The sequence below is a fragment of the Ananas comosus genome, unplaced genomic scaffold (assembly GCF_001540865.1).
Source record: "Ananas comosus cultivar F153 unplaced genomic scaffold, ASM154086v1, whole genome shotgun sequence".
NCBI lineage: Eukaryota > Viridiplantae > Streptophyta > Magnoliopsida > Poales > Bromeliaceae > Ananas > Ananas comosus.
The window spans coordinates 4,635-29,792 of record NW_017890929.1 but is presented as its reverse complement, the minus strand read 5'-3'; the positions used below and the strand labels follow the sequence as shown (position 1 = coordinate 29,792).

Below are 25,158 nucleotides of genomic sequence, written 5' to 3'. Positions count from 1 at the left end.
TACATTTCTGCGTGCAAATTAAACTGTATCAATTTTTCATTTTTAAGGGGTGTATTATTAATCAGGCATTAATAGAGATTAGATTATTAGTCTAATGCCAAGTGTTTAGAAAGCAAAGGCTAGGGACTCTTTCAAACTCTAGTTAATTTTAGGCCTCACACTCAGGAGTGGTACTTTCCGAATGAAGAGAAAACGCCGGAGATTCCCAATAAAATTAGCCCTTTTCTTCCACCGCAGACATTTCGCGCTCTTCCAAACTTGATCCTCCCAGAAGAGTCCGCCGCTGTTGTCGTCGCCGCCGCCGCCGCCGTTACGATGAACAAGGACGTGCTAACTGTGCTCGTCTTTCTCCTTGTCGTCGCCATCGCACGGCACGCGACTGCGTCGGTGGAGTTGCGCGAGACAGCATCGCGGCTCAGGGTGGGGTATTACAACTCCACCTGCCCGAAGGCCGAGGAAATCGTGCGCGAGGCAGTCACGGCCCGCCACGCCGTCGACCCCACCATCGCTGCCGGCCTCATCCGCCTCTATTTCCACGATTGCTTCGTCCGGGCGAGTCATCCTATATAATTTTACATGCACAATGCTTATCTTAACTAAATTCTAAGATCTAATTTAGAGTTGTTTGAGCAATGTAATGGAGATTTATATATATACCATACATATATATATATAAATCAAACCATTTTAGACTAATGGAGCTATGTATCATGCAATTCCACTATACGTACGTACGTAGATATATAATAAGGATTGCATGCATGCATGCAATGCAGTAATGTACGTACGTACGTGCTAATATTGAATTACCTTGTTGATCAATATTCGATCGATGATCATCATCAGGGATGCGACGCCTCGATCCTGCTGGACGAGACCCCCTCCGGCGACCCCGTCGAGAAGAGCTCCTCGGCGAACGGCTTCACCCTCCGCGGCCTCGACGTGATCGACGCCGCGAAATCTGCCCTCGAGTCCGCTTGCCCGGCCACCGTCTCCTGCGCCGACGTCCTCGCCTTCGCCGCCCGCGACGCCGCCGCGCTCGCCGGCCTCCGCCGCTACGCCGTCCCCGCCGGCCGCCGCGACGGGGTCGTCTCCCTCGCCTCCGACGTCCCCTCGGGGCTCCCGTCCCCCGCGTACTCCGTCGACAACATGACGGCGCTGTTCGCGCGCAAGGGGTTCTCCCCGGCCGAGATGGTGGTGCTCGCCGGGGCCCACTCCGTCGGCGGGGCCCACTGCGTCGCGTTCAGCAATAGGCTGTACAACTTCTCCGCGACGGCGGAGCAGGATCCGGCGATGGACGCCACCTACGCCGCGCATCTGCGCACGCTCTGCCCCCTCCCTGCCACCCTCGCCGACGTCGCAAAGGTGCGTCCGTCCGGTGAAGTGCACATTACATATAGAATGCTATAGTATTTTACCAACTTCCAATAATAAGAAAAACTAAGCACTACATACTTTTTTGAACATCAAAATTGTAGTCAATTATTTATAAATTTGATTTATTTCTAAGTATATATATTCTAAATTTAGTTTTATATATATATACACACACACGTATATTGTATAGATTTTTTTATGCACGGACCAGAATGGTTGTTGTATCCCCGATTCGCCACTTCGACTCGTGCGGTGCAGTCACCGACAAGTTATCGCCACCTCGAATTCTCTTGGACGCCAAACTAGGGGTGGAAACGAGCCGAGCTCGAGCGAGCTTATGTCGGCTCAAATTCGGCTTGAAATTAATTTCGAGCTTAAATCTAGGCTCAAGCTCGGCTTGAAATTAATTCGAGCCGAGCTCGAGCGAGCCTAATTTCGAGTCGAGCCGAGCTCGAGCTCTAAACGAGCGGATTGAAATTCTCGATATTATATAATCAATAGTTTAATTTTTATAGAACATTACCTACAATTTGATGCAACATGTCCAATAGTTCAAAATACAAAATAATTGCAAGAAATGTGATATTATAATATAAAATATAATAATTTGAGTTGGATATCTAACCTTGTAATGAATGTCTCCTTTTGTATTTTTGTTGCAACCTTGAATATCTTTCCTTTCGCCTTCGATCTCCATATTGCTCTTTTTCATCTACGCAGTTAAAAGAATAAATTATATAAGCAAATAGCGAATTGAACTATCCAATCAATCATATAAAATTAAAATCAAAATTATGTATAAAAAATAATTTTTTTACCTTAATTCTGCATATTTTCTCAAGCAAACAACCAATGATCGACATTCAATTTTACTATAATGTAACAAAATCATATCAAATTAGAAATTTTCAATATTGAAAAGTTAGCTAAGTAATATTGCGAAGGCATATTTAAATAAATGAATGTTAGCTTACAGCATATTTAGTGCTAAATATTAGGTATCATAAAAAGTAACAACATACACCCATAGTTAAATACACCCCCAACTACATAAAATATAAAAATGTCAAACCCATTAATTCAAAAGTGCGATATATATGCTTAACGAACCATTCAAGCCATAGAAAAACAACCCATTCAACCCCCCCCCCCCCCCCCCCCCCCCACCCCCCCCCCCCCACCCCCCACCACTTTCCCTCAAATCACCCCCATCGCTGTATCAAAATAAACAGTAAATAAAAGTTTAGTTTATAATAAAAAATAATTTAAAAAAAATATCAAAAATATCGTCAATATGTTGCATTCTTAAAATTATTGCAACCTTACAAAAAAGAAAAAATTAGTAAAAGCTAAAGAATCAAAACTTCGGGCCATTTGGTGTATAATAAAAGTAATCCAATCAGAATGACTAAAGCGCTATGTTCGGTCTTCTTTGTGGCATACACAGAGAATGGACACATTCAATGTTAAGCACTCGATTCCATTGTGTATAAAGATAGTATCCGATCCAGCCATGGACTAAAAAGCTAGTGTTTGCGTCTTTTCTGTGCAATGAACCAAGATGGAAACCATTCCAATATTAGCCACTCAGCCATTTTGTGCTACAAGAAAAAGTATCCGACAGATGGACAAAAGCCTATGTTGGTTTTTGTACATAAGCAGAGAATGGACACATCAATTTAAGCCACTCGAGAAGGCCATTTGTGTAATGAAAAGTATCCTCAGATGGCAGCTAAAAAGCTCCAACTTTTTGCTTTGAGAATGAAAACTCAAATCGTACCTGTTTGTAAAGAACCAGACCCGATTACTGACTCTATTGTTGATGAGGAAGCGGAAAGGAGGCGACGAGGAGGGTTCGGATTTATGAAGAGTGAAGAAACGACTTCGATCTTCGAGTTTCTAAAGATGAGGGCTTTCCGCGATGGCGTTCCGCGTAGCGGCCGGAAGGGAGAGGGACCGCCAAGGGTTGGTGCAGGGCTCACCGGGCCGTCAGGGCCGCACGCCCAGGTGGCGCAGGGGGTGAGAAGTTAGGCCCGCAAAACCTTTTTTTGGGAAGTGGGGGTGCCAGGTGAGTGGGAAAGTGTTGCGACCAGTGGACTGGTGGAGTGGGACTCCGTGAGAAGGGGGGGAATTAGAATGGATTTGGGCAATTACAGTGAAAAGTGTGAAAGTCAGAGTTAGAGTTGGGTACAACTTTGTTGGGTTTTTATTTATGGCGCAACCAAATTAAATTAAAAATAGCATATTATCTATATATAATAAATATATCTTATTTATAAATAATTTAATTTAAATATAAGTATATATATATATATATAGTATTTATTATGATAATATTATTTAATATTTAATATATATATTCGAGCTTATCGAGCTTTTCGAGCCCCTAATTACGAGGCGAGCCAACCAGATGCTCAAGGCCTTGCTTTGAATAAATTTCGAGGCTTTTTTTTTTGTTTAAAGCCTCGGCTCATTTAATTTCGAGCGCGAGCTCAGAGCGAGCAGAATTGCGAGTCCGAACACCAGAGTCAACTGCGAGCCCGGCTCGCGTCGTTGCCAGCCCTCTAAAAAACGCCAAACCCGAAATAAATAATTTTCCGAGCCGAAAACAAGGCCCCGATACTGTAAAGGAGGGTGATTTACGGGAGATGACTCGACTCAACACCGCTTATGTCATCCCCCACCAATTGTCTCCGGTACCGCACAACGTGTTCGTAATATTCGCCCTAACGGGCCTGAGCTTGCCCGACCCACCCGCCAAGGCTGGCTAAACAAACTCAAGGCGAATCTGTACTGGTCGGGCCCGCCGTATGGCCCCCCTGGTTTTCTTTTAAGGTTTTAAATATTTTTTTATACCCCACAAATCTAAAAAAGAGCTTCTAAATGATTTTTTTTAACTATTAAAAGGCTATTATGGTTAAAAAGTAATTAATAAGTTAATTTTTTTAAAAAATATTATTAAAAAACATTTGTATCTTTTTTTTTTCGTTTTGTTAATTATGTTTATTTATTATTATTATTATTGTTATTTTTTTTTTTTTATCATTGTGAATGCTGCACTTGTGACTACGAACGCGCGCTCGGCAGCAACCGAAGGTGGACTTCGACCCGAGGACGGCGACGACGCTGGACACGTCGTACTACGTGGGGCTACAGACGGGGCGGGGACTGCTGGCGTCGGATCAGGCGCTGATGAGGGACCGGCGGGCGCGGGCGATCGTCCAGCGGATGGCGCAGGACCCACGCAAGTGGGCGAGGAAGTTCGCAAAGGCGATGGTGAAGCTCGGCGAGGTCGAGGTGCTCGTCGGCGACAAGGAGGGCCAGATCCGGACCGACTGCAGGTTCGTCAACGCGGACACGGATATCCCGTTCTTCGGCATCATCCCCGGCGGCATCCTTTGACAGTAGTAATGTAACACTACGTACACTTGTGATTCTACTTCACTAACGTCCAATTTTTTAGATTTTCTTTTTTTATTTTTTTGAGAATTTTGAAGAAAATGTAGCATGCTATCCGCTTTATTCACTAGAGAAGTGAACTAAGCTATATGAATAAGACAACGCAGGCCTCGAACGGGACGAAAAAAAAATATAGTATATTCTACTTCACTTCTTTCATCGTCTTTGTTTTTTTTTTTTTCTTTTAAATCAATATTATGACAAATTTGATTTGACTCGGGAGTTGGACTTGTATATTTGGATGGAGCGAGAATGATAGTAGTAATATATGTATCCAAACACAATAGGAGAATAACACCTCTATGTAAAGTTTTACTACCAAAATATGTACGAATTCTCATATTAACCAAACGCTCACCATAAGCTCAGTTCATCTTGTCACAGTTGTCAAATGTTTGACTACTTTTTTCTGAAAATAGCATAATATTTTATAGAAAAAACGTCAAATATCACCCATGTAGTTTCGCACTTTTTTATTTTAGTACCCTATAATTTAACATGTATCAATTTAATACCCCGTAATTTTATTTTTCTCTTTTTATTATTCCCTCCACTAATTTTTTTTCGTTAATCCAGTGACAAAATTAAAACTAAAAAATACTAAAGTGAATATTCGATAAACCTAAGTGGAGTATCTGAAGTTTCTTGTATGCAGTTTAATGAAATATTAACGAAGGAGCTAACGAAAACAAAAAAAATGAAAGCACAGAGTATTAATTTGATAGTTTAAACCACATAATACTAAGTGAGAAAGCGCGAAACACATGAGTGGTATTTGATAGTCTGATAATAGATCGTATAGAAGCACGCATTGAGGGTTGGAAGGCAAAACTTCTCTCATATGGGGGAAGACTCGTCTTGGTCAACTCGGTGTTATCGAACATCCCGTTATTCTACTTCGCTATTTTCAAAGCACCACAATGGGTGCTGAAGCGTATTGAAGCACTAAGAAGATCCTTTTTCTGAAAAGGTTGTTCCAAAATTACAGGAGGAGCTTGTCTAGTCGGATGGAGATCGATCTGCAAAAGTAAAAAAGAAGGGAGACTAGGGGTTAAAGACATGGAAGCAATGAACACGGCTCTACTAACCAAATGGTGGTGGCGGTTTTTTAAAGAGCCGCACCTCCTTTGGGGGAGGTTGATTACAGCATTATATAATACCAGAAGGAGACCGCTGCACGAGGGAAGAGCCTTCAGACCTTTCTCCCAGTGGTGGCGAAGTGTGATGACATGCAGAGACGTGTTCAAAACTGGCGTTTCTTACGTACTCGGAGACGGAAAAATCATTAGGATGTGGTCAGATATTTGGATTGAAGAAACCCCACTCAGTACCCAATTTCCAAGATTGTATTCCAGAATCGTGAACAAGGAGGTCACAGTCTCAAAATGCTGGAACGAAAAAGGGCGGAGATGGAGGTACATAGCCAGGAGTCTCCAGACATCGAACACTAGTGTTAGTCGACAACAGAAAAACGAGCTCAAAAACCTCCTCCTACAGTATAGCCCATCGGACACGCCAGATGTAATCAAGTGGAGATGGACAACCGACCAAATTTTTACTGTTAAATCGCTATATGAATTCATCACCGATGATGGCCAGACAGACTCCTTGTATGTTCACTTATGGAGGCTAAGAATTCCGACTAAAAACAGAATATTCATTTGGATTCTCCTCCGCAAGAGAGTACTTACCGCGGACAGGTTGATCCGTCGAGGGTACACTGTGGACGAGTTTTGTGTGTTTTGTGCGCTATCCACGGAAACCTGCGATCACCTCTTTAGGGAATGTGTCTTTATCAGATATCTCCTATTCAGGACGGGAAATTCAGGCACAAGCGATATGGAATCGGGGGATGTATGCCGGCTATGGACGGACACAGCTAACATTCACAATGTCGCCTTGAGGACAAAAAGTCTAACCTTTCTAGCGGCAATCTGGTGGGTGACTTGGACGGAATGTAATAACACTATTTTCCACGGTGCGCAGCCTAATGCTGCCCGGGCTATCGAGCGTGTCACGTCCTTGACTAAAGCCTGGAACGACGCCTTTTAACTATAGATCGTGTCTCCTGTTTTGTTCCCTTCTTTGGTCGTTTGTTGTTTTAGTGTTGGCTTTACTTTGTATATTTCTATTTCTTTTTCGTTGCTTTGTTTTTTCGTTCGGTCCCTCTAGGAGGCCTTAGTTGCCTCCAATATGTACGCTTAGTTCATTTTGCTTAATGAATGAAGCAGGTAGCTCGCTACCTATTTTTCAAAAAAAAAAAAAAGTTTGCCCTATTTTCTATATTGGTATCTCTATTTCTGTCCAAATATCATTCTCCCTACCGATGACACCCCAATCTCTTTTTATCGGTTTATCGGTTAGTGCATAATATAATATGATTCCGACACAAGCAATCCAAAATCTAAAAGGGAATTTAATGCAATGATATTGAACTCGGAAGAATCAAAAGTTGCGCAAGCACACCACTTACAGATGTACCAATCTTTGCACTCTTCAGCATTACTGGGGAGCTTGAAACTTCAGATTTCACTGTTAACTCCAACCTGTGAAACTTTATATGAAGACATACGAGTAGAGATTACACTTTATCTGTAGCTTCAACTGATACAAAAATAAAAGAACAGAAAAAGAAAAATTTTAAGAAAAGGTGTTCTATAATAGCTAGTGTTTTGATATGTTTCTCTTTTGAGTATTGTCATATACTCGTGGTTTCTGTAGACAAGGGAACTGTACATTGCCCTTTGTGATCAACTAGCTGTTACTGTTGCTAATATCATAAGTTCGCAAGTTAAAAAAAGACAAAAAAAAAGACAAAAAAAAAGAAGAAAAAGACGGCGAAAGCAAAGAAATACAAACGTAGCATCAGGTCTTTCAAGCAGGAAAGAGAACAGCTTAGCTGAGTGCCAAGTCTCCACCCAAATGATCGATAACTTTGTCGAGCTTGAGTAACATATCTACGAGAAACAAAGTGGCGAGCTATTATGATCAGATTAGACTCTCAAGCAAACTATGCAAATTAGCTTTCTTTTAAAAAAAAAAAAAAAAAAGAAAACAATCAAACTTGGTAAATAGAAAATGAAAATAAACTTACCATAAAAAGAAGCATCAGCCGAGTATTTCTGTAGCCAAGCAGAAAACATTTAGGAAAAGAAAGAAATGAGGCAGAGAATTAGAGGAAAAGAGACTTAATTAGCCAAATAGCAGCTCAAGAAAATATATATACCTCTACCAAAGACTTCAGATCAGCTTCCTCCGACAATTTTAGTTGTCCTTCAGCACCTACAGTAGTAAAAAAGATTAGAAATCATGCCTGCTAAAAGTTACACCGGTTTGCTGGTTATTTACATGCGAACCGTAGGTTTTATGCAAAAATTCCTTAAAACCCAGAGTAGAAGTTACATCGCATATAGTTGCTCTACGAGCCATTTAGGTACGAAGCAAAAGCATTAGCAAAAGCTAAGGGAGTGAAGCAACCATTTTTTCTCTAAAGCCTAAGCCGATAGAAAATTGTATTTTAATCATTTATGCGTAACACTCCGCCTCACATGTGGGCGGATTTTGACCACAAGGCCAACATGTATGTGGAAGTTTGAGAAGGAAGAACCAGAAAATTAAACGAGGCTAGAAGAAGCGTACTTTGATAGCATGTAAGCTAACCATTCTTCTCTAAAAGCTTAAGCTATTAGTGAACAGAGTAACAATCATTTATACTTAAAATGTATGTCTGCAGGTGCAGATAAAATTCTGGACTACAAATGGACAGATAAAATGCTGCACAACAAATGCTCGATCAAAAGATTGCTGCTAGAGGGAGTAAATACAGAAGCATAGTTCCCGAACCTTTTCCAGTGTCATTCGAACAACCGTTCGGTAGCTCAGTGAAGCCGCGAGGAAAGTTCGAGAAAATGGTCTCTATATTGTTAGCAAGGAGAGGTTGACAGAACAAGTCCTCTTGTTCCTCATTTATTCCAACAGCTTCTCCACTATTTGACATCTCATTGTACCTATACGCAACACCTTCCTTTTATTTTCTGGCACAAATCTGATATAAAAAGTGAAGTATAAATTTTGCGCACTTATACCCGTAATGAAGCCTGCTTGAAGCATTATATTCAGATGCCGATGAATCATCACCAACGAAATCACTTCCCGGAAGTAATATGTCCATTGTGTCCCTCGAGCACTCCTGAGTATTGTTGAAAATGTATAATAAGAACAATTCGACAATATGCTTTCCCATTAATGCCAGCAGAAAAGCACATTCCTCAGCTTACATCTAAAAGTTTGATTTGGTAAAACATATGAAGCAGAATTATAGCAATCCCACATGAAACCACCATTACACATATCCTGAGTGGTCAGAACACACCAGATGACAAGTAAAAAGAATGTGCTCCTTTCTTTAAAACCAAATGTATAATACTGTTCTCAAGCTCTTGGTCCGTGATTACAGCATTTGAATCTGCTAAACAAAAAAAAATGCGTACTTGTACCTACACTCATACAAATCTATACATAGAGGAAGACGACACCTTTCAAGTCATTGCTTGAAATGCAGGGTTTGTACTAAAAACACTCTATTTAAAAACTTCAGCTTCGGGTGTTACCAAGAAGATAGACCTGTTAGAGAATTTCCAGGAATTGGTTTGGCTATTAACACCCTCTTATCACATGCATGCTAGAGTTTAGAAAGAAGATATACATTGCCGTAATAGGAAAAATAACAAATGGGAGCTTGGTTCATTAAGACAATTGTGGAATTGGCACAGCAACCTCACATAACTGAAGGGGTTTAGGATAATGCCTCATATCATCATACCGAATAAATCAATTTGTTGTTAAAAGATAAGTATGCAAACTGCAATGGAGGAGGAAAATTAAAAATAAAAAAAAGAGGCTACAAGTAAGATGTAGAAGGCTCCACCTTCACACAATTTACGAAAGTTTCTGCACTAGAACCTGTGAGAAACCGCATGGCAAACTTCTGAATCTGCAATTTGACAATGTGAAGCATCCACAGGCAATAATGTAAGAAATGCTAAAACCATGCAACTCAATTACCATACTCCACAACTTTGAAATGTTTGAAACAACAGGGAGGATATTATGCATCCTGAAAATTAACTAGAACCAAGAGTGATTCATAATTAAATAAAGCTTATCAAATTGAGGCTAGTCATGCTTAACAACCAAGCTAGACTTGACGAATGGAGTATCAAACAACGGACAATTGAGGTCCTATTTGGTGCCTAGCTGGAGCTTCTGTAGAAATGTTATTTAAGTATAGATTTTTTTAAAAAAAAACACTAGCGGCAATTTCATTAGATAATCTCAATAGCTTCTCGCTGTAGCTGGAAGCGAAAGCTACAAATTGGAGATTCTGCTTTTGAAGATCATAAGCTCATTTTGACTTTCCACCACAACAAGAAGAATCAGAATTTTTGTTTGCCAAGCAACAAGCATCTGTTTCTCATTCGAGAAGTTATTCTAGAAGCTTGGTTAACAATGCACGAAGTTATCATATCAAGAGACTGCGGTATCCCGAATTTGCAAAATTTACAAGAGGAAAGAATCCCAAATCCGTAAGAGTGGTGGTAGTGAACATTTAGTGAAAGCTCTCGCCTATGATAAATTGCATTGCATATCAAACTGCTGTATTAAATCAAACCCTCTTGCCTCGTTTGAGCTATCCCTGTAGCTGAGCAACACCACTCTGCTCCCTCTGATCGAGCATTGGGTGTCGCGCGACACCTGCGGCCATGAGAAGTGGAGATTCGACACAAAGTGCTCTTCCTGGCGAAGAAAAAGTATTAACAAAGTGATTACAGTTACCTACCAAACAATGCGGAGCCAAAAACGACGGCAAAATCTACAAAAAGCGCTTCTGAACAATCTGAAAAGGGGCAACTTCAGCAGAGAAAACAGGAATCCGATTGTTTAAAGCCTTTTTGATGTTAAAGAAACCTTAAATAGCTACATTCTCCAATCCCCGCAAAATGGATAAAAAAAACCCCTAATCTCCTCCTCCCCTCAAGCTCGATAACACAAGTGAAACGAACATTAGAAAATTAACCAAAAAAAAAAAAAAATGAACACACAATTATCCACAATACGAGCACAATTGTTGAAACAAAAAACGATCAGTATATACTATATACAAGGATGAGATTATTAAAACCACTAAACAATAACGTATACATATACGGATTATAATCTAACATTAAATAGAACAAAACATGGGGAAAAGACAAAGAATAATCACGTAAAGCCTAGGGTTTCTATGGAATCCGATATATAGCGATCTCGCAAATGAGGAGAGGGGAGAGGGATGGGGGAATGGGGGGAACGGACGATGACGTCGTCGCCGACGGAGACGGAGAGGACGGCGACGGAGGCGGGTCGGCGCGCGACGAGGCGGAGCGAGGCGGCGGAGGCGGCGGCGATCCACGTGCCCCCCGATCGGAGCTTCTTCTTCCTCAGCGGTCGGAGTAGAGCGGCGGCGGCGGCGGAGGAGGAGGGGCTCCGGCGAGGGAAGTTGAAGAAGCGCGCGTACTCCACCTCCCAGTGCGCCGCCGCCGCCGCCGCCGCAACCGCCGCCGCGCCGGAGCGAGCATGCGTAGCCGCCGATGCTCGGGCCATGGCTTCGCCGTGGGTTTTAATTCTCCCACTCTCCGAAGCACGAGGAGAGAGAGAGAGAGAGAGAGAGAGAGAGAGAGAGAGAGAGAGAGAGATGCGAGTGTGTGAGCAGTGAGAGAGATGTGGGAATTCTTATTTATAGCAGGAGCGTGGCTCGTTGGATGGACTCTTCTTCTATTTGGAATATTTACTTCTTGTTGTGTATACATTTTAATTTTTACAAAATTTAAAATAAAAAAATTTGTTTTTCTTTTGGGAAGGTGAGTATGTGGATGGTCTAGGGATGTGATACGGACACTCAAAATTTTTAATTTGAATCAGAATTTGACAGAGACCGATTTAATCGATGCTAAATATGTATAGTTTCAATTACATGTGTAAATTAAAGAGGAATATTGATACGGTTCTACTATATCGATAGTGAAAAACAATCGCTTCGGAGGGATCGAACTTCTTAAGAGAGAGATATTAGAGAGACAGAGACAGATAAAGAAAAATAAAATAAGAAAAAAGATAGAATAAGACAACTAATTTAATTCTTTTTATTATTCTAAATCCTAGAAAATACACTATAAGCTAATCCTTATTACACTTTTTTGTGTTATATTTAGTTTAGATTTGTAGTTATCTAAATTGAAGTCAAATTCTAATATAATTAGGATTAGATATAATTTATATTTAATTTGGCATATATAGATTATAAGTAGGAGTGTAATTTTAATTGAATTAGGATTAAACTCTAGTTAGGGGACATGTATTATATATACATGTTACGGCTAAGTTAATGAGGCCGCGACCAAATTAAGAGCCATGTTAATTAATTAAGTGAGAATTAAGGAAGGGTGGTCCGTACGGGTGAGAGGAGCCGAGCCGCTTATTTGGAGTCGCTTGTACGGATGCGGATTTCTGTGTTTCCGATCTATTCAAGTTTTGGTTCTTTGAGAGATTTTTTTTGTACTTCGTCTTTCGAAATTAATAAAATATTTGTTCCGTCTTTATCTGTGGGCATAGGCCGATAGTCGAACCATATAAATATCAGTATGCTCTTTTCTTATCTTTTATTTTCTTGCATTAAGTAATTTTTCTTGATCTATTTTTTCGGCGTTTCAATTTTAACACTTTGTTGATCAAGACATTTGCTCTGACAAAAAAAAAAAAATTTAAAAAAAACATGTGAAACAATAAAACTCCCTTGCACATATATAAAGAGAAATACAACCAAAACACAATGAGCCCGAGAATTTCTAGTCACCAACATGCATGCACGTACGAAATAGCTAACACAATGCAAATAAAGAGACCAGAGCTAGATATATAAGATAGTTTTTTTTCTTTTTTCATTACTCGACATGAATTGGAAAAGAAACAGCTACTGATCATGCATGTTTTAGTCTTCAAATTTTACTTGGAGGGGGAGCGTTCGACGCGTAATACGTCGACCGCCCTAGCCCCGGAGCCGGCGGGGAGACGCCTATCCTCGAGCCTTCACCATTCGCTTTCCCGGGAGTAACATACGGCGGGTCGCGTTGGTTCCGACATCCGTAGCCGCCGTCTTCAAGGCGAGAGATCGTTTTTCTCGAAATCGCTGGTAAAAATTACGCACACAGAAAAAATTATTAGAACTTCTTCGAATAACATATACGAGGTCAATTGAGAGAGATAGAGAGACTGTAGAGTTTATATATATACAGCAGGAAATGGAGAGAACAAGTGAGCAATGCATAAGAAGAAGAAGAGGAGGAAGAACAAGAACGAGAGCGACGAGATTAGATCTTAATCGCCCCATCGATTCTCGCAACGTTTACTTAATAAGAGGCCATGTGCATGCGTAGTGCACACTACGCCATTTATATAAGATGAGCCACGTGGCAGGTTTTGGCACGTAGCGTGAACAACGGTGCGTGTTCCTCGAACAGAGAACAGCTGATCCGACCAATGATTTGAAGAGAGCAGGTGGGCCCCGCACACGTGGCAGTTGTCGATAGGAGGAAGGGCATGTCGACGTGTTTATTTGGTGGGCTCGGATTGGTTCGGCTTGTTTTTCTTTGACTTTGTGGTGTCAGTTGACCTCGGGGTCGCTGCAGTCAACGGTGCAGTGGAGCCTCCACGAACTGCTTTTGTCTATGTTGCGCCCTCCCCCAAGTTGGATATATAATAATAAAAAAGTGCCATCAAATTTATTCATAAAAATTTAAATTATTATTAGATTTATTTCTCGAAAAATTTTACTATTAATTTGTTAACATTAAATAAGTTAGAGAACTTTTTTTATCGTTACAAATTTATTCCTTTATAAAGCCCTACGTGCAAATCTAAGAGGGCTTTCGGGTTTTGCGCGAGTGCTTTGTTTTGGAGCACTTCAGCTTCGATCATCTCTTCACAGTTCGACATCACAACCTAGAGCGCATCAGCTAGTGGGATTAGAATTATACATATTGGGATAAAAAAAATCTTTTTTATTTCTAAATTAATTAGGATTAAATATTTTATCCATAATTGACTATAATTTTCTAACAGGGGCTAAAAATATGGATATTTTTATAAATGACAAGGGGCTAAAAATATGGATATTTTTATAAATGACAAAAGTTTTGGAAAAGCAAATATGATAATTTAAACTTCATAAAGATAAGTTTGAGGGGGCGTCTCTTTCTAGGAAGTCACATGAAATTATCTCTAATTTATTTAGGAGCTGCTCATTTCGATGTAATTGAAAATATGATGCATTTAAGATTGCATAATTAAAAATACGAGTGCTAACCGCAGATATATTTCTTCGATCTGTCGGTAGTTTGAATATGCCATTATTTTTTTTCTCTTAAATTGATATATCAATTGCTACAATTCCAGCTGAAGTAATAGATTCAGCTTTCGAAATTAATTGCACTACTAGTCTCTAACCTTTTTCATTTTTTTTTTTTTTTACTTTAAATCTTAATATCTTTTCCCATATGAGCGTATGATTGTGCCAAACCTTATTTTATCATCTTTAATATCATTCCTTGCGGGTACGATCATCTCCACTTTGTACACAATTAATGCATATAATCTCTTTAAGAGAACTTAATGCTCTTCGTGGTAAGCGAGACATATATATTATTTAGTTTTTTCAGATATTTGAAAAAGTTAATAACAAAAATTGATTGAGAATTACTGGACTATTTATGGCCGTGATGTATATTTGTAGGCTTTTTGGATCGTAGGGACCTTATTAAAGGTGATTAATATGAAAGTTATCGACCAAACAACACACACAAAAAAAAGGGACTACAATGAGAAAATGGGAAAAGGTTAAGGACCTATGATGCAATTAACCCCTGCTTTTTTAGCCAAACCGTTGACTTTGAAAGCTCTCCAAATTGTCGCGTTGGAAAGGGGTAGAACACGCTTTGGTGAAGTGGACGTTGACCTCGAAAAAGCCCACACAGAGTCAACGGCGTAGTGTATTCCGGGCCAGCTCTTTTTGACTAACCTGCGCCGGTTGAATATATAATTATATTTCTAGCTGTTTTTTTTTTAGATTTGAGCTCAAAAAAATCTTTTTTTTTTTTATCTAAACTTGATGTAAAAGGGTTTTGTTTGAAATCCTATAAGAAACAGTTTGTCGCAGATATTGCAATTTTTCGATTATGATATAAGTTTTATGATTCTATTGAATTATTTACATGCATTAATTTATCTGTCATACTCACGTGGCTCTTTTAACATTAGACAGTTATTAATACCAAATGGACTTGTAGTTAAGTTTTCTTTCTGTTAATTATTATTAATCTATAACCTAGAGTTTGCTTTTAGTTTATTGTAAGATATTACGACAATCATGATTTTTCATAATAATATATTTATGATCTATTGATTAGGAGAAAATAACTTATATAGAACATAAGTTAGATTTAACCTCTCTTGAGAAAATGTTTCATGTTACATCAAAAATGTTGGAAATAATAATCCAAACTTAATTAAAATATAGTTAGGGATAAATTTAAGTCTTTTATTTGATTTTGATTAGAATTTGTAGTTCTTCAAAATAAAAGTTGGATTTATCATCTGTTATGATTTGATGAGATATATATAGTTAGGCATACGTTAATTAGGGCGTGTTTGGTTCAAGTTATATAATATTATAGAGTATTTCAATATATCCGGATATCTTGGATTTCTAAAAGAGATTACTACTTATGCTGCATTAGCGCGTTTGGTTTAATACAGTAATGTAATGCTAGGTTGCAGTGTTTATAGCATTAATATATTTAGTTCTGTCTATAACATTCAGTAATCTAGAAAATAAAGTATAGTCTATTCCAAAATTGCCCTTAACCATATTTTGTAAACTATTTTTTTACTATTCACAAATAATATTTTTTTACTAAATTTTATTTTGAATAATTTAATTTTTAATTTTTAATTTTTAAATTTGAACAAAAATATAAATTTAATAAATTAATTTAAAATAAAAATATGAAATTTATAAATTTAAAATCTAAAATTTATAATTCATAAATTAAAAATACAAATTTAGAATTTTAAATTTTAAATTTTAAATTTAAAAAAAATAAATTTAAAATTTAAAGTTTAAAATTTGAAATTTGAAATTTAAATTTGAAATTTGAAATTTGAAATTTAAATTTGAAATTTGAAATTTAAAATTTAAATTTTAAAAATTTAAATTTGAAATTTAAAAATTAAAATTTAAAATCTAAAATTTGTAATTTAAAATCTAAAATTTAAATTCAAATTAAAAATTAAAAATTTAAATTTGAAGTTTACAAATTTAAAAATTAAAAATTAAAAATTTAAATTTAAAATTTAAAATTTAAAAGTTGACAATTCAAAATTTAAAATTAAATTTTTTAAAATGACGTATTGAAAGGGTTTCGAGAGTTAGAGGGGTAAAATTGTAATTTACATAATATGTAGTATTACCGATTTTCAATAATGCAAGATATATCCCTCTCATTAATATTTTCGGTGTAATCCTGCTCGATTTGTAATGCTACATTAACGACTAGATTACATAGCGGATGAACCAAACACAGTAATCCTGACAGGATTGCCTGTAATCCTGTCAAGATAACTCGAACCAAACGCACCCTTAGAGGAATAAGCCACAGTAAATATGGCTACATAGGTGTTGCCCAGAATGTAATTAATTACTTTTTATTAATATAGTATTAGTTTAGTTTTCTTTTTCCTCCAATAAATATCTCTCTTCTTTATATTTTAGATCTTGGGTTATATAATCGGTATCAGTATAAATATCAGTTCCAATAATTGATATCAGAAAAAATCACGCTTCCAACAATTAATATCAGAGCAAATCACGTTTCTAACAAAAAATAAAGAAAAAGAAAAACATTTCATGACCTTCAAGCTCAAGTTGTTGCCACAAAAATAATGTTTCCTTACAGATATAGTATTAAGTTAAGTTCACGTCTTAGATCTATCACAAAAATCTTGAGCCATATATACGCGAGGAAAGTTTTGAATGTAAGCACTGCTTTTTGTTTAAACCAGATATGTGTGATTTATTCCATTAATTTCATGATTCAACCTTCACTAGCTTTTATTCTCTTAATGAGTTATACAACATTTACTTTTATGTCTCTCTCTCTTTCCCTTTTCTTTCCCGGAAGTCCTGGCTGCTTCCATTTTATAAGCTTAGTTCATCTTTCTAATGAATGAAGCAGATATAGCTGGCTACCTATTTCTCAAAAAAAAAGTATTTGACCTGAAATTTTTTTTTAGATCTTAAATTAAAGTATGAGATGGATAAAGAGATGTTGGTTGAGAAGCAGAAAAAACTAGCCATAGAGGCAGGTGATCAATACTGCTTCTGCAATAGCAAATCGAAATGCACAAAAACACTTAACAACCAGAGAACTATATATATAATTATTAATATATATATATATATATATATATATTATATATATATATTCTCTATTTTTCAGTAGCATTTATAATCCAAATATAATAATAATAATAATAAATATTACAATGTTCATTATGAAAGATTGTTCTTTCACATGAAAGGAATTAAGGTGTCAAATTAATGAGATAACAAATGATCTACAGAGATGATGATACATACTTTTAATTATAATACTTACTCCTTTGTTACACCACATATAAAACAAAAGTGGTGTCCTATAGAGATCTTTCACAGGGATTAATTAACTAGGAATCCTTATGCATGCATGCGAATATATATATAATATATATATATATTATATATATATATATATATATATATATATATATATATATATATTATATATATATATATATATATATATATATATATATATATAAAACTAATATAAACATAATTTAGATCTCAAATCAAAAGATGATTTAAGTTACATCTATTATAGAAAAGAAAGAGATGAATACTAGTGATCGATCGAGAATATAGAAGAGCTAATTGATCTACTTGCGATTGAATCTTAGGGTGCGGAGTGTGCCGTCAGAAGTGGCCATGCAAACGGGACTCGGGGGTGGGGGGGATAACAAATATGTTGTGCGGTCTATTGCCCCGGTGACGGTGGGCTGATCGAGATCGATTCCTAATATTGCGCCTGGATAAACTGTTTCGCTCTAGCGTCTGTGATCATCATGCAAGCATAGATATATAGAGATTAGCATATTACTCTTTTTTTTTTTCCCTTTTGTAATTAAAGAAGAGAATATATTTATGTTTATGAATTAGGGAGATCGAGTAACATGCGAGAAGTAGACATACCAAAATGTGGACATTGGTGCTGCTGAAGAGGAATGTTAAGTCAGTAGGATGGTGAGGATGGGCATGATGTAACTTCTCAAAATACCCATGAATACTTTAACAAGTGGTATGGACCTAGCTAGTTGATTTATTACATGGTTTAAGGATATAAGTGTAGGAAGTGGTACTATATATTGTGAATATTGAGCCTCTTTGGACAATAAGGATTAATATGTCTCCTTGTTATAAGTTCCTATACATAACTTTATATATTATTATTTAATTAATTGTGGATGGTCATAATTAATTTGTTTTGGCTCTTGCAATGACTTATCTACTGATCGTAACATAGATAATGATGGTGACAAACATAATATTAATTGGTCAAATAAAGAAAGTTTCCCTTGTGAAAAAGAAAGATAGTACAAAATCATCAAAATCAGATGAGAGTATCATTAAAATTTAGAGAAAATTGCGTTACGATTCGAAGAAAAGTAGCCTTTGCTGACATCTACTAGCCTATGTCCATACAATAATGGTTTCACTACTATTAAAAGTAAATTATAAAATATGTCTATTTCTTAAAAATTATATATATTAGATTCCGCCGTACATACACACATATGTACATATACTTACGTACATACTACATACATACATGTACGAAGGCGATCATACATGCATATATATATGTAGGTATATACCTAAAAACATATATATACATATGGAGTTGGAGCTGGAATGCTATCAGTAGCAAATCGGTTCCGTTGTCATCCATTTGTTTTCGATAAAGAAGCTTTTCCAAATCGACGATCGACACCGTTGAATGTGATCTATATCATTTAAAATATTTAGAAATCAACTTTTAAATTTTTCGACGTCATTGACCTAATGATAAAATAGTTTCAAATTTTGTAATTTTAATGGTAATATGAGACGTTTTCTAATTTAACGGTGTAAAGATATATCAAAATCAATTGATTTTAGTTAGAAAATTGTTTAAACTTTATTAAATAAGATCTATACTCTCAATCTTTATTATAGATTTCTAACATCACTTTTTAGAGATATTTATTTCAACCGTTTATTTTTATGTCCACCTTATGGATAAGAAATAATATCGAAAAAGTATGAAATATTAGTTTCAAGATGTTTCAATGTTAATATCATGTTCAACGGTGACGGTCGTCAATTGAAGGCTCCATTATAAAAGTAAATAAATGACAATGGAGTCCTGTTTGCTATCGATAACATTCCAGCTCTCTCTCTCTCTCTCTCTCTCTTCTCTCTCTCTCTCTCTCTCTCTCTCTCTCTCTCTCTCTCTCTCTCTCTCTCTCTCTCTACTCTTATATATATATATATATTTATGCCAATGAAAACTACAATTACAAAACCATGCATTTTTGACCATCACTGTATAAGAAACTAAGTAAAGTTGATCTCTCAGAAATATCACTATCCAGGAACCACATGGTCGGACTAAAGAGTGAATAAAAAGTAAACATTATGACCCAAATTAAGCATTAATTTATTAACCCTGATCGTGGCTAATTTTTATACAAGTGTTATTTACGTTATATATTTATTTTTTTAATTAAAGAAGCGCTACCTATTTTCTCATTAGTTTTTGTCAAAATGATAAATTATTATATCAAAATGTTACCTAGTTGGGATATTTTTACACTTTTTTTTTTTTTGGATATTTTTACACTATTAAACTTACAATCAACTCGTATTGACTATTAAAATAATTAATTTTTAAAACCTTTCAATCACCAGATAAATAATATTAAAAAATCACGAAACTTGACTTCTAAATACTTCAAATAGTATAAGTCAAATTTAACAGAACGGATCTTTGATTCGAATGTTGTCTTATTAGAGGAACACATAAAATGAAAGCACAAAGGTTCCCCTGCTTTAGAAGCAAAGTAGTCTCACTCTATATATTTTAATAATAATTTATAAATAACCTTGTATGAACTTTCATGGGCCTAATACTTAAGGGCTCCATACTTTTTTCTTTTTTTTTCTGCCTTTTTGCTTTCTTTTTTTTCTTTTTTTTTTTTGAGAAAAGGTAGCATGCTACCGCTTCCTTCAACTAGGAAGTGAACTTAGCTGCAAGTTGAGGCATCCAGGCCTCAAAATACAGGGAAAAGAAAAAAATAAAAAAAAAGAAAAAAAGAAAAAGAATAGAAAAAGAAAAGAGAAAAGAGCAGAGAGAAAAATAAGGATAGGAAGGAAACAAAAAAAACAGAGTCCATCAAGAACGCGAACGTTCCCACGAGTCTCTAAGTACTCTGATTTCCAGCAACAATCTCCCCAGCGGCCGTCTAGCGTTCTGAAATATTCTTCTATTCCGCTCTAACCATACAACCCACCACGTAGCAGCGATAGTTGTCATCTCCTTGTCCCTCTGTGCTCCCCTTTTGGCACTACTCGACTTTCATAGCTCCTTCGATGATGGGCGATTGTTGAAGCGTAGTTTATTAGGAAGTAATCCTTTTAACAGGGTCGTAGTGTAGGTGCAGTCAGAGAAGAGGTGATCCACAGTTTCCTTCTCGTCCAAACATAATACATAGTTCTCCTCTCCGTTCCAGCCCCTCTTAAGTAGGTTGTCTGTGGTGAGCACCTTTTTGTACAGAACGAGCCAAATGAAGATCTTGACTTTGAGAGGGGGTCTGCTCTTCCAAAGGCATACTGGACTCTCAACTCTGACTCCACCATCCATGATGAATTTGTATACCGAATTGACCGAGAAAGATTCGGAGCATGTCCACCTCCATCTTACTACGTCCTGTGTAGTACTTGGAGAAATCGTATCGAGAAGGTCCTTTAGATTCGAGAGTTGCTCGCTGTCTCTCTGAGACGATGGGGTGAACCCCGACAGAATCTTTTGCCACTTCCAACCGTTGCCTCCCCAACATTCCTTCACTCTATACTTTTTCGACGTGGTCTGCTCGAAGATGCACAGGAATATAGTTCACAGTGGGGCACATTCACACCAAATGGCGGTCCAAAAGTTAACAATATGGCCATTCCCAATAGTGTAAGAGATGCTTCGTTTAAATAGCTCCCTGGTCGCTAGAACGCTCTTCCACTATAAAGAATAAGGTTTGAATGACCTACCTTCCGCGAGTGGTTTTCGTCGCGTATAGTAGATTCTATCTAAAAGTGCACCCCATAGATGGTTTCTGTTAGAGAAGATTTAGTCAATAAAGCGACGTTCATAGTCTCTAGGTCTTTTACCCCTAGACTACCCTCATTTTTACTCCGGCAAATAGTTTTCCACTGTACAAGGCAATGTCCCCCCGTAACAACTGTGCTCCCCCGCCAAAAAAAAAGTCCTCCTCAAAGCTTCTAGACGGCGCACTACCCACTTTGGAGCCTTGCAGCAAAGGTAAGAACGCTTGACGCTTTATTCGGCACCTCCCTCTACCATATCGGCACGAGCTTGCAAAAATCCTCTCTCGTAAGCCACATCTCTTCAAATCGAAATAAGTGTCTACTCACTTTGTCGCCGGTGGAAAGAAGGATAGGGTTGTGGTCAGATGTAATTCTCGGCATAGCCACTACTCGAGTCAAGGGGAAGGCTTGATCCCATTCGGTGGAAATTAGGAAACGATCAAGCTTTGCAAGGGTGGGGCTACTTTGCATGTTGGACCAAGTAAAATTTTGATTGGCCAAGGGTAAGTCAATAAGCTCCAAGGTATTTATTAGATCATTAAACATCGTCGAAAGACGTCGGCACCATACACGACCCCTACGTTCGAGCGGATTTCTAGTTAGATTGAAGTCCCCGCAGATCGACCAAATCCCTCCGCACACTCCCTTTAACTCAACTAACTCATCACGAAAATCCTCTTTCCCGTCCCACGAGGATGGGCCGTAAACGTTCGTAATGAGAAAAGTAGTTCCACTATCCAGGTGCTTCAGCCTTGTAGTGAGGGAAAAGTCGCGCACGATCACCTAGCAGCAAGAAAAGACTTTCGAGCTCCAACAAGTAATGATTCCCCTAGAAGCTCCATTCGACTTAATATATTGGCATTTATCAAAATAAGATCCGGCAAAAGAGGAGAGAAACGAACACAAGACATCCTCCACTTTTGATTCTTGGAAACATAACACCGACTTCTTAAGCTTAGACACTACCGACTTCACGAGACATCTTTTATTTCGGTCGTTTAGACCTCTAACATTCCAACTACATAACTGGAACATGACACACTAAGAAACCACCTCTACCAAAGCAACACCCTCACCAGAGACTATCTAATGGGTGACGCACTGAAACTCCATAAAGCTGCTGGCCTCCTCGTGAGTGAGGAGGATCCCACACTTGGCGCTTTTGTTCTTAATCTTGCCGAGCCCCACATCGCCAGCATCAGCAGGTGTGACCTTCTTCGTCAACCCCTTCTGCGCCTTGCGCTTAGGGGTTGCTACAGCAGGCATTTCTCCTTCCCTCAGAAAAACTTTGCGTGAAATCGCCCTCTCCAAAGCAAAAATGTTGTCACGGCTAGAGAGACGGGCACTCTTTCTAGTGACACTGATGGAATATAATACGTCGTGGGGGCACATCCATGGTTCAAATCCCCTTGTAATTCTGCAGAAATGGCCTCGCTGTAGCCATCAGAACTCCTCAAGCCATCACCTGCCGCACTGAACAACCTGTTAGTATCCCCTCCCAAACGTTCCGCGCAGCATTCCAGGTTAGTTCCTGTGATTGGGTCGGTTCCCACGGGGTCTTCGAGATCAAGGCCAACATCAGTAAGGCCCACAGACTTGGGTTGCGTCAAAACAGCTTGTGTCAGGTCGGGCTGTCCCCCTCGCGTCGCTTCTCCTCCGGCGCCGACGCGAAGAACGCCCTCTCCGCCGCCGCCACGCGCTCTACCGCCTCGATCGGCACCCCGTGGTTCACCACCTGGAGGAACCCCCACTCGCGGCACGCCGCCGCCACCTCCGCCACCGCGGACGCCGCCTCCGGCGAAGCTCCGGCGAGGTCGGAGGGGATCGGAGAGAGTAGGAGCGGGGAGAGATCGGTGCCGGGGATCCCCAAAAAAAAAAACATATGATTACAACAAATCAAGATGCATAATGCACCACGCGACAAAGTATAATAGAAAATTATTTTATTTATTTCTGTAAATAATAACATGCATGCCGCTAAATCACACGTACACATATGATCAAACTATATATGATTCCTGCAACCTCCAGTTGGGAAATATAATTTCGCTCTACTTTATTTTATCTATAGTCTAGTAACATTAAGTTACAAAACAGGCTACAAATCTCTCTCTCTCTCTCTCTCTCTCTCTCTCTTAAGTACATAAGTACAGAGATTAATACTAATGGCATAATTATAGAGGTCTTAGTTTAGTTTAACTTTGTGTAATGACTGTAGGGGCAGGGAGGGGGGGCGGAGCCGGGGAGGGTAGTCACCGGCGTATGCCATGCCGGTGGCGGATTGGCGCCCGCCGGAACTCGGTTCCCTAACATTCTTCTTGCAGGCGGCCATTTCTCTCCGGTAGCTGTTGCCATTCAATCAAAGTGTAAATACATCAAAAATTAGGATTAATTACGTACTTACAGATCTCCACAAACATAGTGAATAACAAATGTATTCCTGTAAGTTTAATTTTCATAAGTTATTCTTATAAAAGTCCTAATATTTTCAGATATGTCTTTACCGTTAGAATCTACTAGCTAGAAAAGTTTAGTTAACTATAGATTAAATATTTTATCATAGTTAATTTTTGACATTTTTACCCCTATATTGTTATAACTTTGGAGATACATATTTGTGATGACAAAATTAAAAATATAAACAGTTTTTTAATGGTTCTCTAACAGTAACAAATTAGAGGGACATATCTGAAAGCATCAGAATTTTTACAGAGATAACTTATGAAAGTTGAATTTTACAGGAATATATTTACAATTCACTATATTTACGGAAACCTATATGCAATTAACCCTAAAAATTTATATTTGTTAAAAAAAAAAGATCAGGTGAAAATGTAAAGAGATCACCAGCTCAACTATAGGCCATTCTAAAATAGCTAGCGCTCTCAACTTTATTTATTTATTTATTTATTTTGGATTGCGAACTCCTCCGCTTGTAATTGTATTAACTGGATATATATATATATATATATATATATATATATATATATACATATATATATATACTTAGAAAATTTTAGAAGAATTATCGAATTTAATGACTCTATCGGTTATTAAGTATTTTATCTGCTGAAAAATGATTGAAGTTGTTAAATTTGGTGAAATCGTCGATTAACTTAATAAAATCCTCAAATATTTTGACTAAAGTCACTTAGTCCAATAAATTCAAAAGTTGAGTCTCTCAATCCCCAAAAAAAAAGAAAAAAAGTTAAAGAGGTCTCTATATTCTTCAACCAAATAATAATAAGAAGAAGAATAATAATAGTAATAATAATAATATCCAACATGCAACAAGAAGATCAAAAACATACCAAGAGTGTAAGCATTGGTGCTAGTGAAGTTGCATGATAGTACAAGAAAAAGAAATAAGGTGGTGAGAATGGAGACCAAGTATTTTGTAGGAGGAGAACCCATGAACTTAACAAATTAAGTGAATGGTTTTGTTAACTAATTTGCTGGGTTTTGAGGAAGAGGTTTAAAGCTTCAATAAATTGGGGCTCTCCTTCAGGTTTAAGGTTGTTTGTTTTTAACATGGTATTGGTATATTGGAAGTGGCAATGTGATGTTTTGACCTTCTTTTTGGTAATGGAGCCTTTTTTTTAAGGTGCACAATCCACTTACTATTATTGTGGTGATTTGATTGTGGCCTTAGTACTTGACCAGCTTCGTTTTTGTTGCCGATCACTGTTAAATTGTACAAAACAGTCGTTATTTTAAAAAAAAATTAAATTAATAAAAAATAATATTTTTATAATACTATATTTAATATTTTCTAT

At 37.6% G+C, this 25,158-nt stretch overlaps 2 protein-coding genes and 1 long non-coding RNA gene across 3 annotated transcripts; 1 reads left to right on the top strand and 2 right to left on the bottom strand.

Moving 5' to 3' along the window:
• The first annotated feature begins 6 nt into the window (after nt 1-6).
• Nucleotides 7-4,995, top strand: LOC109704434 (peroxidase 5-like). The gene is made up of 3 exons (XM_020225167.1): nt 7-552; nt 847-1,365; nt 4,465-4,995. The coding sequence occupies exons 1-3, from the start codon at nt 316-318 to the stop codon at nt 4,777-4,779; spliced, it is 1,071 nt and encodes a 356-aa protein (XP_020080756.1). The 5' UTR covers nt 7-315; the 3' UTR covers nt 4,780-4,995.
• A 2,479-nt stretch (nt 4,996-7,474) lies between these two features.
• LOC109704432 (protein POOR HOMOLOGOUS SYNAPSIS 1-like) lies at nt 7,475-11,579 on the bottom strand. Its single transcript, XM_020225166.1, has 8 exons — nt 11,191-11,579; nt 10,516-10,632; nt 9,764-9,829; nt 8,922-9,025; nt 8,680-8,843; nt 8,063-8,118; nt 7,931-7,958; nt 7,475-7,793 (listed from the first exon to the last, which is right to left on the bottom strand). Exons 1-8 carry the CDS (start codon nt 11,476-11,478, stop codon nt 7,732-7,734), a joined length of 885 nt encoding a protein of 294 aa, XP_020080755.1. The 5' UTR covers nt 11,479-11,579; the 3' UTR covers nt 7,475-7,731.
• Nucleotides 11,580-22,273: 10,694 nt separating this feature from the next.
• Nucleotides 22,274-24,948, bottom strand: LOC109704433. The gene is made up of 2 exons (XR_002214381.1): nt 24,694-24,948; nt 22,274-23,727 (listed from the first exon to the last, which is right to left on the bottom strand). It is a non-coding gene; the product is annotated as an uncharacterized LOC109704433 (long non-coding RNA).
• Nucleotides 24,949-25,158: the final 210 nt, after the last annotated feature.

What these genes read in the sequence shown, in the direction of transcription:
- LOC109704432 (XM_020225166.1), bottom strand. Translation starts at nt 11,478, where the DNA reads ATGGCCCGAGCATCGGCGGCTACGCATGCTCGCTCCGGCGCGGCGGCG. An exon ending in TCAAGCAGGCTTCATTACGG is followed by an intron (nt 8,844 to 8,921) that starts GTATAAGTGCGC and finishes TGTTGCGTATAG; the next exon opens with GTACAATGAGATGTCAAATA. An exon ending in TTCGAATGACACTGGAAAAG is followed by an intron (nt 8,119 to 8,679) that starts GTTCGGGAACTA and finishes TTACTACTGTAG; the next exon opens with GTGCTGAAGGACAACTAAAA.
- LOC109704434 (XM_020225167.1), top strand. Translation starts at nt 316, where the DNA reads ATGAACAAGGACGTGCTAACTGTGCTCGTCTTTCTCCTTGTCGTCGCC. An exon ending in TCCACGATTGCTTCGTCCGG is followed by an intron (nt 553 to 846) that starts GCGAGTCATCCT and finishes GATCATCATCAG; the next exon opens with GGATGCGACGCCTCGATCCT. An exon ending in CCCTCGCCGACGTCGCAAAG is followed by an intron (nt 1,366 to 4,464) that starts GTGCGTCCGTCC and finishes CGCGCTCGGCAG; the next exon opens with CAACCGAAGGTGGACTTCGA.